Source organism: Cynocephalus volans, chromosome 7, assembly GCF_027409185.1.
Source record: "Cynocephalus volans isolate mCynVol1 chromosome 7, mCynVol1.pri, whole genome shotgun sequence".
In the NCBI taxonomy this organism is placed as follows: Eukaryota; Metazoa; Chordata; class Mammalia; order Dermoptera; family Cynocephalidae; genus Cynocephalus; species Cynocephalus volans.
Genome location: NC_084466.1, coordinates 122,460,902 through 122,476,194, shown reverse-complemented (window position 1 = coordinate 122,476,194; position 15,293 = coordinate 122,460,902). Strand labels below are relative to the sequence as shown.

Below are 15,293 nucleotides of genomic sequence, written 5' to 3'. Positions count from 1 at the left end.
ACAATACAATAAGCACTGGACTTAAAGACATGCCATCTAGTTTCCGTTTCTGGTACTAACTAGTTTTGTAAACTTGAATAAGGCATCTAACTTTTTAGAACTTGTTTCTCTATATGAAAATGGTAAGACTGTCTGCATTTTCTACTTATAAGCCTTGTTATAAAGGATAAAAGAAGAAAACACTGACTGTGAAAAGTACGTGACCATACAGGTTGCTTGTTTTTACACTTCCTATAAGTTTCCTGAGGCAGGTTTCATGTGTACTTCTGCTGTATGTATACTGCATAACTCAGCACAGTACCTTATAGCCCTCAGAGCATGTATTCAATATTTTAATGAGTTAAAACAGTTAAACCGAAACATGAAAAGAACTGAATTGCAGCAATGAATTAAAGAGGAAAAATAATCCTTGAACTTAAAAGAGCAAACAACACAGCTAACCATCTTCTGATTTACTGAAATTCTTATGAGTGCCACTTATCTCTATGACACTGTCTCAAGAAGGCAAATCTTGAAGGACTGGCTTATCTGTAACATTAAGAATCTAGGTCCTCATTAATATAGTGGTGAATTTGAAAAAAAGAAAAAGAAAAGAAAAAAAACTGTCTAGAGTCATTTTGTATAATTAATGAAAATAAAGAGGAAAAAACCCTTCCCACATATGCTTTAAAAACTGAAGTATTTACCTGACGAACTGCCAAAGCATATTTTATTCCCAGCAGACCACCGTGTCTAACTTCCCATTGTTCTTGTGTAAGTAATTTTAGCAGCACATCCACAGTCTTATGAACTCCTGCTTCATTCATGTGTTTTAAAACCACACCTAACGTTTGAGCACAAGTTTCACGAACTGGTGCCACAACCTACAGATAAGAAAGGAAGAAAATTCATATTTGCAAACACTTTCTTTGTAGAATTTGAAAATTGACTGGGCAAAACCTCCCTTAGACAATACTTACCTCATCAGAAACAAAGTCTCCAAATCTGTCTAATGCAAAAACACAAAGGAGTCTAATTACCAAGTCTTCCAACCACTCTTGATGCTGCTGAATCATCTGTTAAAACACAATTTTTAAATAATAGAGAGCACACTATGTACTTGGGACTTTAGGGACACCTTAGGTCCAAAATCAAAAATAAAACATTGGGACAAATTATTTTAGCTGTAGGAACAATAACCAAAAAGCAGAATACTCCCAGTTAATCTTAACTATTTAACCATATCCTTTGATGATTAATTTGGTTTAAATATACTATATCAAAATTCTTAAAATTCATGTATTCTATTATGTTATTTGTACTCCAAGATAAATTAAGAAACTAATTATTTAAGATTACTCTGATATCAAGTACACCCATCATGTATCTACTATCTATCCTATTACCATCGTGTTGCTAAATGACCATTCAACCAGCTTCTTATTCATCTTACTCTACCTTCCAATCCATTATATTCTGCTCAAATACTCTTGCTTCTACGTGTCTTTCCACTCAACGTTTCTGAACATGTCTTTCCGTTGAACTCATTCTCGGTCTAGAAACAGACTTCCTCCTATCATTCTTAATTTTTTTTCTCATACTCACCTTTCCATATTTCTTCTTATTTACCTCTCATTCCTACTTTATGGCACCTACTTCCTATATTAATTCCCGATATCGAAAAAAGAGGCCAACTATTGAAACTTAGTGATAATTGTTGCATTAATACACTTACCTCTTCTAATGTGCTATCTCCCATTTTACCTCCACTTTTCCCATGAGCTTTAAGAATTTCCCTAAGTCCAGTGCCTGCACCATGTCGAACCTAAAAAGAACCAAGAAGCAACTGTCAGAGATTAAATGGTTAAAAAAAAAGTTTAACTTTTCTTCGATATAAAAAAAAGATATTGGATTTTTAAGAAATTAGAATAAACTGAGTGGTACATTGTGAGAATGTGTTTTTCTTCAACTATCCAAGAAGAATTATTAATTTCATAACTTTTTTGGTTATGTGAAAATTTTTAGAAATCAAGCAAGAAAATAGTTATTCTAAAATTCTTGAGATATAAATCCCCCAGAGCTGTCATCCCACCACCCTCAACCTGCATTCAGCACTATCCACAACAAGGGAGAGGAAAGTAAGTATCATATATTGTTCTTTATAGCCCCAACACCAGTTATTTTAAAATAAATATGCATCAAAACTAAGCTCCCAAACTACCAGTGGTATGTGCCAAAAGAAGACAATTCAAACAATGTCTCACAATTAGCTTCACTATAGCCCTGGTATAAAACACCTTTCTTAGAGAAGGTGTGGATACATTCTGCAGGGTCATCTAGGAGGGAAGAAAACATTCCATTGACACTGTACCCACTTATGCAAGGCCCCATTTGGATTAAGACATAAATAACTTTAAGTAGAATTACAACAAGCAACGGAAAAGCTCCTGAAAGGTATTCCAAAGCAGTATTTTTAAAATTACCCAGAAGTCAACCAAAGGGGAATAGAATGGTTTGAATCTATCAACCCTCAACTTCAACCAGAAAAGCTTCACTTTCATCACTTTTACATACTAGGACCTGTTCAAGATTTTCTTTGAAGAAAGATTTGTGAGACTAAAAAGCTGGTTTGGAAAATACTGCTTTTGATCAATCAAAATTGTCCACATCCAAAGAAAAGGAAGCAATTTTTACTGCCTGGGAGAGATATGCAAGCCTTTAGATTATAGCTGAAAGAATGAAAAGAAATGAACTATTCACTACGGAATATGATTAAAAGGATATGAAAGGTGAAAATCAAGTTTTCTATTGAGGTCAATGATATGACATGCTCTGAGTCCTGAGAGGAACACATGAAAAGAATAGGGACCCTGACAAATTATTGCTTGTGACATTATTCCCTTCATTAGCATAAAAAATAGAGCTGAGAAACTGTACTAAAGAAATCTTACCTCCCAGGAGGGATTAAAAAGGTCATTACAAAGTTCTTCACAAAAGCTTTCCAAAGGCCATTCATTTGTCTAAATAACAAAAACATAATTACCACTAGTTCAATTTTTGCTAACAATTTAAATAATTCAATAAAGCGTATTTATTTGTAGGTCTAGTAATAGTAATCAGACTTTAAAATTTTTAAATAAGATTTTTACTAATGAAGATACAAGATTTTTACTAATAAATTTTCCTTCAACTGACAGATTGTTCAATACAGCCTACTGACTTACTAGCTTAAAAATATTACTAACATGGGCCGGCCCGTGGCTCACTTGGGAGAGTGTGGTGCTGATAACACCAAGGCCAAGGGTTCAGATCCCTATACAGGGATGGCCAGTTAGCTCACTTGGGAGAGCTAGGTGCTGGCAACACCACGGCACGGATTAAGATCCCCTTACCGGTCATCTTTGAAAAAAAATATATATATATTACTAACGATTTCAAAGGATACTTTACGGCATTTCAATAGTACCTCTTCGATTAAGGAAGAACTGTCTGGAATATTATCAATCAAGACTTTGGAATCATTTGAAGACTGATTAATGACAACGTTTGCTATTTTCCGTCTCTTTTCTTCTGGCTCCCCATCAGTGCTATCATTGCTAAAAAATAAAAGTCACCATTTTAAAAAGTGAATAAAGGATAACGTGACCCACAATGAATTTAAGAGAATCCATTATTTGAACAAATGTTTTACTATATTCTGCATACACAGTTTATTTAAAATCTCATGTATCAAATAACTAAGATTAACAGCTTAAAAACTTTAGAGCAAAATGTATCCTACTATTCTATGGGTCAGTAAATTTTTCATTCAAATTGGATCTCAAATCTAACAGATCTTTTCTCCTCTCCACAAACTGCTCCTTTCCTTTTTTATTTTAAATTCCCTTGGTCCAACAACCTACATCTTGCCAAACATAACACTAACTTTTTTAAGCTTTTGTACCCTGGAGAAACTAATATACTGAGCATAATCTTACTAATTCTTGAAAAATAAAGAGATAGGACAACTGACAAATGAAAAAAGTATACAGAAAATTGGAGGAAATGTTAACTTATGACTTAAAAGATCAGAAATATCAAGGGTAGCTTAAAAAAATTGCAAAAGAGGGGACAGTTAAAACTAGCTTTATTCAGTATTAAAATAAAGGAAAAATTAACACATTTTAAAGCATACACATTATTATTTTCTATAAACATTCTCCCCCTTCTTAATAGTATGATGTATTTGGCCATTTTTTTTTCTATAAGGTGATGAAAGAAATCTCAGCCTCGCTAACTTTATCCTCTATTACTCTTCCCTTAATTCTCTCCAATCTAGCTACACTGGTTAGTCACCTTAAATCCCTGTATTTGGAATGTCTTTTCCTAGCTACTCAGAGGGCTAGCAACCTTCTCTTAGATCTTTACTCAAAAGTCACCTCTGTGAAGTCTTCCCAGACCATCCTATCTAAAATTTCAAACTCTGTATACACACAGACAACATATTTTACTTATTTATATTATTTTGCATCTTTATTTCCTTCTAGAACGTAAACTCCAAAGGCAAGAATTCTTGTCTATTTTATTCACTACTGTATCCTCAGGGCCTATAACAGTACCTGGCACATAGAAGGTGTTTAATAAATACTTGTGAAATGAATGATTCATGAGCTCTGAAAAATAAGGTCTAATAGGGGCTGGCCTGTAGCTCACTCGGGAGAGTGTGGTGCTGATAACACCAAGGCCATGGGTTCAGATCCCATATAGGGAAGGCCGGTTAGCTCAATGGGTGAGCGTGGTGCTGACAACACCAAATCAAGGGTTAAGATCCCCTTACCGGTCATCTTTAAAAATATATATATAAAAATAAGGTCTAATATTCCCAACATTCAAATCTTTAGGTAAAAGTGCTTGTGTGAATAAAAACCACTAGAGATAGGTTATTACTAGGTTATTATATGATCTCAAAGAGCTGTTAACTTTAAAAAAAAAAAACCTTGTAGTTAATAAGCTCAATAGAGGTTATATTTAAAAAAACAACTTAACCCCAAGTACAAATTTCTACCAAGTAGATATTTATCATTTATACCCCTTTGTGCCTACTTTTTAAACACTGTAAACACTTTTTAGCTTTACGTGAATGGAAAGAATAACAAAAAGTTCTGTCATCTGCAAAAAAATCCTGTTTTCATAGGCTTTCAAATGTCTATTAATTCATCATTTACTCAAACATTTAACACCACTAAAGACATTGATTTAATAGAGCTGAGTGGGGCCCAAGAATCTGCATCTTAGCAAGCCCCTCAAAGAGCATCTGAAAGGAAGTAGTTTTGAACCACCCTTTGAGAAATACTGTTCTAAGCCACATATAGATATCACTTTTACTAACTCATTAAGAAACTGAGGACAGTGACTTTACCCACAGAGTTCTTTCCTACAACAGGATTACGTACGCAAGTCCGGATTATTAACCACTATTTAGCATAGCCCCCACCTCAGGGAACAGGGATGTAATACCATGATAATACTTTTCATTTCATGAATGTAGTGTTCTTAACTTTTGGTCCTTAGACCACCTCTCTCACTTCATTCTCTGCTACTCTCCCATCCACTCATCCTAGCCATACTGTTCTTCTTTCTGTTTCTTGAATATTCCCTGATTAAGTCATTTACACTTGTTCCCTCTGCCTGGACTGCTCTCCCCTTTGTAGATATTCAGCTCTCATTTGGAGCTCATAATCAGTAAGAAAAAAAATCTGCACATGTGGATTTTTCCAGGGAAGTGGTCTTAGTCCCTAGTAACAATAAATACTCTGACAACTGAGCAAGACAATCCAAACAGTACTCTCCAGCCAAACACAATGTCAGCAAAATGTTTTTATAAATCAATCAGACACAGATTTAATCTACACAGCATTCTTGTTTTAAGTGAATAAGCAGAAAAAGATTACTACCTCTTCTCATTAGTTTCCACTGCATCCCTGGATCTCTGTTTTGCAAATAACTTGGCCATTCTTTTAGCTTTGTTCTTTTGTCTATTGCTCATTCCTGCTCGAAATTCTGAGTCAATCAATTCAGCTGCCTGGAGAGTCTAAAAAAATAAAAGAATGCTGAGTTTGAACTTTTGATGTTAAATACCTATAGTCTCAGTCTCAGAGGAGGACTAAGTCTATGAATTTCAGTATATACAGATTAATCACATTCTTTTTTAATAGCCTCATAATATTCTGTTGTATGGCTGTATCATAATTTCACTCTCTTCCTCCTTCTTCCCTATTCTTCCAATTTTCAATGAACATGTGTGTGCTTAACTTTTTTATGCCATAAATGTGGCACAAATATTTGATCCTAACCCACAGCGAGGGTTCTGAAGAAGTGAGACATCAAAATAACCGTAATACCACCTAAAAGTTATGAGAATAAAGAATGTCAAGAAAAGAAATTGATGATCATCTGCTCAAAAAATATAATTATAGCCATAAGTGATCAGTCCAGCATCCTATAGTCCACTTAGCCCATATGCCCCTTTCTTAACCGCTTACTGCCTACTTGTTTTGCTCTCTTTTCCATTCATGGGAGACACATAAAAGACTATGTGATAGAAATACTTTAAGCCCAAGTGTAAAACCCTTTCTGTGCCTAACTATAAGATTCAACTAAAATTTACACTTCTACATTTCTGCTGCAATCTTGGTCCAGGAATCATTGGCACATATACCAGGCAATGTAGCTATAAATGAGCCTATGGCAACAACTAACTTTAAGAAACTTCCGCCAAAGGGCCCTAAAATATAAGGCCAGCCAAACTTAGATCTTAAAAACTCCAAATTGGTGTTGCCCATCACACCAACTATTCTGATGTCTATAGCTCACTTTCTCTAATACACCTGCCCATTCACCTTCTTATGTTTGCTCAATTACCCATGCTGTGATCACATTACTGCATCTTTATACTTTCATTTTATTCTATTTTCCTCTAACTTTTATTTACATTTTATGCTTTCCTTTCTACCCTATTTCCTTCCATTCCTTCCTCATTGTCATTATATTTCTGCCTCTTCAAACTTTCTCCTTTTTCCTTCTGGCATCTGCCATTTTTTTTTATTGTCTGCAAAAGTTACTCATTATCACATACTCCTGACCCTAAAAAATATACTTTACAAATTCCAATGGTTTAGAAGACATCTAGTATAAAGGCAAATAAACCATTCTCCACTGAAGCAAAGAGAAAGATCAAAGGAATGGAAAGATTAGGGATTCATGACTGCAAAGCAGGAATTCTTAATGGGGCTCATGGGCCCCTAAAAGGATACTGGGGGGTGGGCAAAGAGTACTGAATCCCCTGAAATGTAATATTTCATTTGTATGTGCATTTTTCTGAGAAGAGAGCCACTGCTCTTACTAGAGTTTCAAAAGAGTCTGTGATATAAAAAAAAGAAGCACATATACATCCAACTGGGAACTGGAAGAAAAGGGAAAAAGGAGAAAGTGTAAAATTATGGTATCGTCAAAGAACAAAGTAGCATGAAACTGTTTAAAAAAATGTAGTCAATTTGTATATACTGACATATTAAGCTGTATGATGTGGAAAAATGTAGACATGGCTTAAAAGGACACACATACAAGGGGTCTTCAAAAAGTTCATGGAAGGATTTATATTACTTTCAATTCCATTTTTCCATGAATTTTTTGAAGTACTCTTGTATACCTGTTTATATATAGAAAGTATGAGGAAGGATGCACAGGTAACTTAAAAAGGGTCGCTTATGGAACACAGGGATGTGTCCATGAATTACTGGCAAGAAACTTCTTTTTACTTCTTATTGTGTATCATTTTTTAATTGTCTGAAAGTTTTTTTGTCATGTTTCTCAATTAAAAGAATGAATCGTAGTCTAAAGACTACTATCATTGTATCTATGACAGCCCTTACTATCTCTCACTCTCCCCCAAAATTACTTTTTTTGCTGACACCAAAGAACAAAGGAAAGAGCAATTAGAGAAACTAGGATCTTTCAATTCCAGTGGCTCCTAAAATGCCCACCATATCTTTTATCTAACAGTCTGGTGTCTAGGAGGGAGGCTGAGTTTCTGCCTCTGTAGAATCTTTTACCAGATATCCAGTTATGGAGACACTAAATTATGGTGGAACTAAGCATCAACAAGCAGAAGCACAGCATTTTTAAAAAATTGCAATTACGTAAGCAAAATGAAGCAAACCCTTTGTATTATTACTTGCAATCAAACAACCAAACGTTTTACCTACAGGTTTGTTTACAAGGGCTGCTGAAGTTGGGGTATAATCCAAATCTTCATCATTGAAGAGTTCTTCAGTACTCATTCCAATTGCTTCTCCCATATTTAGACCAAGTTTCTTCTGTAATAGTTTTCGTTGGCGTGCTATCCTCTCTTTAGAATCCACTTCACCTTTAAACAGAAAAGAAATATATTTCCTCCAAATCAGTTAAGAAGTTTTCTAATACGTGCAGATCAAAATTTAAAAAAAAAAACAAAACTATTAAAACATCCCTTCTCTGCCAATAAAACGAACCACACTCACAATAATCTCTGAACATTGCATAAACTCTATTACTTAATCATGATTGGAAAATAGTGTTCTAACTAATGAAACATTCTAAGAGTTTTCACTGAAATTTCCCCATTGCCCCACTGTCAATTATCAAGTGTGCATGTGTGTATATATATATATATAAATAAATATATATATAAGTATATATATATAAATATATAAATATATATATATATTTATATATATATATGTAAAGATTTATTCCAACGGAAATAAGCCAATCTTACTTTATAGCTACACCTTGCACCTTCTTTGAGATATACAACTAGGATAAAAAACAGAATCTAGATTTTGTTTGACAGAAAAAAGATCTCAACAAATAAATGCTTATTCCAAGTATTGCCTTTACGTATTCTGAGATGATACGGCCCTAACAGCCCAAATAACAAAGATAAGGAAATAATATCAGACAGGTTTTGAAAGTTTCACTAAAGGGCATTATTTAAAAATAAAAATTTAGCCTTAAAACAACTAAGCTGCAAGAGAAAGTTCTACATTATTAGAAAAAAAATCGACATTTTAAAAACAATAATAATCTACTTCTAATAACGGCTGAGTAAGTTCCTGTTGGACTAACCCTCTGCAGATAACAAACTCGGGCCAAAATATTTTTTTAAAAAACTACCTAAAAGCACTAGAAAGAGAACAAAAGTAGTCATTTATTTAGGGGAGTTGTCAATACCTGGACGAAGGGAATTGCACTGGGTGAGTTTCTCCTTTTTTGTAGCTTTTAGTGTGGAGATAGACCCAGTCCATGCAATGTGGGGCAACTGCTATGGAAAAACTTTATGGAACTTCCTTTCTAGCGACTCAGTTCTGAGTATATACCCAGAAGAACTGAAGGCAGTAACTGAAACAGATATTTAGACATCCATGTTCAAAGCAGCATTATTCATAACAGCCAAAATGTGGAATCAACCCAAGCATCCACTGATGAAAAAATGGATAAACAAAATGTGATACCTACACACGATCTAGCCTTAAAAAGGAAGGAAATTTGGACACATACTACAACACTGATGAACCCTGAGGACATTATGTTGAATGAAATAAGCCAGTCACAAGGAGACAAATACTGTATGATTCCACTTATACGAGGTATCTGGAGTAGTCAAGTTTATAGAGACAGAAATTAGAATGGTGGTTACCAGGGGCTGGAAGGAAATGGTAATTGGGAGTTGATGTTTTATAGGTAGACTTTCAGTTCTTCAAGATGAAAAGACTTGTGAAGACTGGCTGAACAACAATGTGAATGTACTTAACACTACTGAACTGTACACTTTAAAATGGTTAAGCTGATAAATTTTATGTTGTGTATATTTTACCACAATTAAAAAAAAAAAAAGTGACACATCCCATAACAGTAATAACAATTATCAAGAAAAAAAAAAAATGTGTTGATATATGCTACAACATAGATGAAACTTGAAAACACTCTGCTAAGAAGCCAGTCACAAAAGCCTACATATTGTATGATTCCATTTATATAAAATACCCGGAATAGGCAAATCTATAGAGGCCAAAAGTAGACTAATGGTTGCTTAGGACTAGGAGGAGGGAAGGAAGTAGGAGAATAAGAGGGTATAGCTGAAGGATATGCAATTTCTTCTTGAGGTGATAAAAATGTTCTAAAATTGACTGTGGTGACAATTACACATATCTGTGAGTATACTAAAAATTATTGAATTGTATACAATAAATGGGTGAATTGTATGATGTGTGTATTCTATCTCAATAAAGCTATCTGAAAAATTTTCAAAAGGTTGCTCTAGATTAAAAAAAAGAAAAAACTAAGAAAAGAATCAAAAGAATAAAAAAAAGAAAAAAAAAAAAGAAATGTTTCTCTACTCAGGAGGGGAAAAACACAAGGCATTTAAAAGTGAAGACTGCTGGATCACAATCCCAATAACTTCCACAGAGCCTAAAATTGGTCCTCCCACTCCAGGGAAGGTTCTACTGGGGGAAATAATCTACATACTTAACTACAAAGGAAACCCAGATCAGCACTTATACTAATCAACTATAATCATTCATATATACTAATATATGAGAGGAAACAAACAAAGATCAACAGATATTTAAAGAAAACTTAACGACAGATTTTGTTTTTATTTTTTTGGCAGCTGGCCAGTATAGGGATAGAACCCTGGACCTTGGTGTTATCAGCACCATGCTCTAACCAACTAACAACTAAGCTAACCAGCCAGCCCTTAACTACAGGGTATTAAAGGAGCACTGGCCAGCAAGTTGTGACTTATAAAACTGAGTTCCCAAGAAACTGGGGTTCTCAACCTTGGTTATATATCAGTCACCTATAGGGCTTTTTATAAAAATACCATTTTCTAAAGTTCTCCAGAGATTTATGAAATCAGAATCTATAGGAAAAGACCAAACATATTTTTCTAAAGTGGCGTACGTAATAACTGTCTTTTACTTCTAGATAAGAGCGAATGATCTCTGATAATGTCCATGAGTATAGCAGATGATTAGTAAATTTACTGTTTAGCAATAACTTTTTCAAACTGGAAAGTTTTTGAAAGAGTTCTGCCTCCCTTATTAGAAAAACTATGCTTTTCTGAAACTTAGGCAAAGTATTCTCTTAATTCTTTCCAAAAATAATTAATCTAGATCTTTCCACAGAAACCACACTAAGCGAGAGGAAATGGGTACTGACATTTTTTTAAAGATGAACATATTAAAGATTATTTTGAGATTAACTAGATAGGCTCTGAATGAAGGTTAACTTAATTAGCAACAAAAGAAAACACTACTCAGTTCTGGTTTTTTTTTTTTTTTTTTTTGTCTTTTTCGTGACCGGCACTCAGCCAGAGTGCACCGGCCACTCCTATTTAGAATCCGAACCCGCAGCGGGAGTGTCGCTGCGCTCCCAGTGCCGCACTCTCCCGAGTGCTCCACGGGCTCGGCCCTCAGTTCTGGTTTTTAGTCAAAAGGGCAACTTACTTACTTACAGAAATCCATTAAAAACATCAAGATTTTTTCACTCAAGGCCACAATCTTGAGTGGCCAAAAAATATAGTTTATATTAAAACATATTTGTTAAGTTTAAAGATAATGGGATAATTGCCTATCCAAGTTTTATTTTTGGTTTTAGTTTTTGCTTTGGACACCAGCATGAATAGATCCAACAATATTAGAAAAATGTGATAAAAATAAAACAATCATACAACCTCTCAAATTTCCAGAACTGTGAAAACATTACTACAATTTGTACTAATCCTGATTTTAAAACCTAATAAACTGAGGCCTTGGATAACACTTTATAATTTCTATGTTACATAATAAAATTGTTGCTTAAATATAAATATATATCAGTTGATGCATATACATAGAACATATTTAGAGAAAGAAAAATACTCATTTTTATATTTATTTAATATTTAATACTGTGGCTTTAGACCCAATACTACTGGTTCCTTTCCCACCCATAGTACTCCCCCCACCTGCAAACTTCAGTCAAGTATACTTTATGATATGTTAGATTATGCATGACTAATAAAGAGCACACCAAGTAACAAATTAGTTTGAAAACACACACAAATTTTAGACTTTCTTCTATAGGCCTATAACATACCTGACTTTTCATCTTGGACTTCAAATTCTGCACCAGCAGATCCCAAGAGTGATGCACCATGTTGTAACAATCTACATATATCAAATCTGTCAAAATTCAGTCGATCTGTAGTAGATGAATCTTCCATAGAACTTTCTGAAGTAGGTTCTAGATGAGGTTTAAAAATAGTAATTTGATCACAGAGCCAAAGTGTACAATGAAAAAAAATAGCATATCATTACTTGGGGTGTGTGGGTAATATTTTAAGAAAAGAAAATAGAAGGCTGGAAGTAGAAAAGCTACTATGGATTTACTTATCATCAGTTCTTTTATTAAGAACTGTGATAAATTATTAAGTTGGTGGCTACCCTTCTACGAGCCATCAAAATCTTAGTGGGTGTATATGTAACTGTTTCTAACTATGAAAGCACAATGCTATATGAAGAAATGCATTCCTATGTTGAAATATATATGTTAAATATGCTGTCTCCATTTACTGTTAAGAGTTTAAAAATAGAAGGTTAACTCCATGAGTTTTAAGACAAAAATACTGACAGAATGTATTCATAATAAGGTTAATAAGCATCATGCCTCCTTACAACTGAGGAATAACTAGGCTACAAAGCAACTACTCATTCAGTCATGGGACTCACTTCCCATACTCTGAGCAAATTACAATCTCCTGACAAATTGCTAAAATCATATATCCATCTGAGGCCTAAAAATATCTATAAAACGTTCTGTACTCCTCCCAAAAAAGGTTATACAGTTATAAATGCTAAAGTATATTATCACTGCTCACTGACTTAAAAGTTTAGCTGGCAATTGCATGTAACTCCTCTGTAAACTAAAGTATGATTGCTTAATTTAGATTAAAGGGAACTATTATGAATATTTTTTGTTTTCTAGTGATAACAAGCAACCTCACTTACTAAAAATTTTAATGCTAGTGTAATGAATTTATTAAGTTTTAAAAAACAAATCTGAGTTGTAGTGTTTCTATATACCAAAATAAGCAGGGATAATGAACTGGAAAAGAAAAGGCTCTTTTCTAAAACAAACTGTAACTTCTTCTACCTGTACATTTCATTTGAGGAGAGAAGATAAATGAATACAATAACTAAAAATAATAGATCCCAGCAACTAAAAGCAAAAATTTTAGAAAGCTAAGACTTGTGATAAAGGTGATATTATCAAAGTGACTTGAAAATGAATCTATTACACCATATTAAATTTTCACTTAATGAAGATGTACACCTTCACAACTTTTCAAAAGCATATGATTTGTTTTTTAAAATCATTACAGGCAGTCAGAAAACAAATACAATTCTTTTCCCCTACAAAACATCTAAAGGGCAACATCCATACATAATTATGCTTAACTTTAAAAACTAACTACTGTACACTATTCTCCCAGCAACAAGAAGAAAAAACACCTTGAAATATTTACACTGTATTGAATTGATTCTTTTTGTAAGCTTCGTTTGGTTTTTTTTTTTTTGGCAGCTGGCCAGGTATGTAAATTTCTAGAAGAGAGGTAATAATCTCTACCAATCAAGCATACTGCACAATAATTTTTAAGATATATATGTAAACTCTTTGTTTATCCAGTAGTTTTTTTTTTTATGTGTGGTGAAAATCACCTATTCACTGTCATTTCCTGACAAAGCTTTACCTAAAAACATAATAATTATGCCTTTCAATTAAAATTTAAATTATTAAAATATAAATATACATATTATAATTAATTCTACAATTAGGTTTTGAGTTCAAACTACTTTTTCCACTTAAAAGCACCTTGTTTGGTTCTTGGCATTGGATTCCACTCGGGTACATTTTTCACTATAGCTTCGACAGCTTGTCCTGCTGCAATCCGGGTATCCCAATTTGCACTCCTTAAATATACCAACACCTTAAAAATTATAAAATAATATTTTAAAAAATTATTTGTGTAAGATAGCCAGAACAGAGAAATACAAATTTATTTATTTATTATAATTTAGCAGCCTTCCAAATATATATAAAACACCTTGGAATTATTAAGATAGTTTATAAGATTTTCTCATGGGAAAAACCACTATCACTTTAAAAGGGGGAAATAAGAAACTTTTAATGAAAGAATGCTTAAGAGCATTCTATGAATAACATAGCTATTTAACATACTAAAAAGCAAAGTACATATTATTCATTAAGTCACATTATTTAATGCAGAGAATTAAAAGTTACAAAAACTAGTAGGACGAATAAATAAGTTCAGCAAGGTTATAAGATATAAGATCAATATACAAAAATAAATTTTATTTCTACACATTAAACAATCTGAAAATGAAATTAAGAAAACAATTTTAGAATAACATCAAAAATAGAAAATACTTAAAAATAAATTTAACAAAAGAAATGTAAGACTTGACAGAAAACTACAAAACATTAAAAAAACTGTTGAAAAAAATTAAAGATCTAAATAAAAACACCTTGTGTTCATGGATTCAAAGACTTTTTAATATAGTTATCCCCTAAAGTGATCTCTAGAATCAGCACAATTCCTTTCTAAATCCCAGCTGGCTTTTTTGCAGGAATGAACAAGACGATCTTAGAATTTATATGGAAATGCAAGGGATCCATAATCACTCAAACAATCTTGAAAAAAAAAATAAAGTTGTTAGACTCACACTTCTTGATTCAAAACTTACTGAAAAGCAATACTAATCAAGACAGTGTGTGGTACTAGCAAAATATTGGACATATAAATCAGGGAATAAAACAAGAGTCCAGAAATAACCTATATGTCTATGGTCAACTGATTTTCAACAAGGGTGCCAAGATAATCCAATGGGGAAATAATAGTCTTTTAAAACAAATGGTGGTGAGACAACTGGATAGCCACATACAAAAAAATGATGTTGAACACCTACATCACACCATATACAAAAATTAACTCAAAAATGGACCATAGGGCTGGCCGATTAGCTCACTTGGTTAGACGTGGTGCTGGTAACACCAAGTCAAAGGTTCAGATCCCTGTACCAGCCAGCTGCCAAAAAAAAAAAAAAGGAAAAACAAACAAAAAACCACAGATTTAAAACTAACACCTAAAATTATAAAACTCTTAGAAGAAAACATAAGGGTAAATCTTTGTGACCTTGGGTTAGGCAATGGTTTCTTTGATATGACATCAA

General features: G+C 33.4%; 1 protein-coding gene across 2 annotated transcripts in view; it reads right to left on the bottom strand.

The window, feature by feature from the left end:
* BTAF1 (B-TFIID TATA-box binding protein associated factor 1) overlaps window positions 1-15,293 on the bottom strand; it is an 87,695-nt gene that overhangs the window by 57,950 nt on the left and 14,452 nt on the right. For both annotated transcript variants that reach the window (XM_063102764.1, XM_063102765.1), the window contains exons 3-11: window positions 13,915-14,029; window positions 12,139-12,285; window positions 8,223-8,383; window positions 5,913-6,049; window positions 3,446-3,575; window positions 2,931-2,999; window positions 1,715-1,804; window positions 960-1,055; window positions 687-863 (exon numbers count right to left, since the gene is read on the bottom strand). In XM_063102764.1, the coding sequence (XP_062958834.1) occupies window positions 687-863; window positions 960-1,055; window positions 1,715-1,804; window positions 2,931-2,999; window positions 3,446-3,575; window positions 5,913-6,049; window positions 8,223-8,383; window positions 12,139-12,285; window positions 13,915-14,029 (1,122 nt within the window). The remainder of the gene's footprint in view (window positions 1-686; window positions 864-959; window positions 1,056-1,714; window positions 1,805-2,930; window positions 3,000-3,445; window positions 3,576-5,912; window positions 6,050-8,222; window positions 8,384-12,138; window positions 12,286-13,914; window positions 14,030-15,293) is intronic.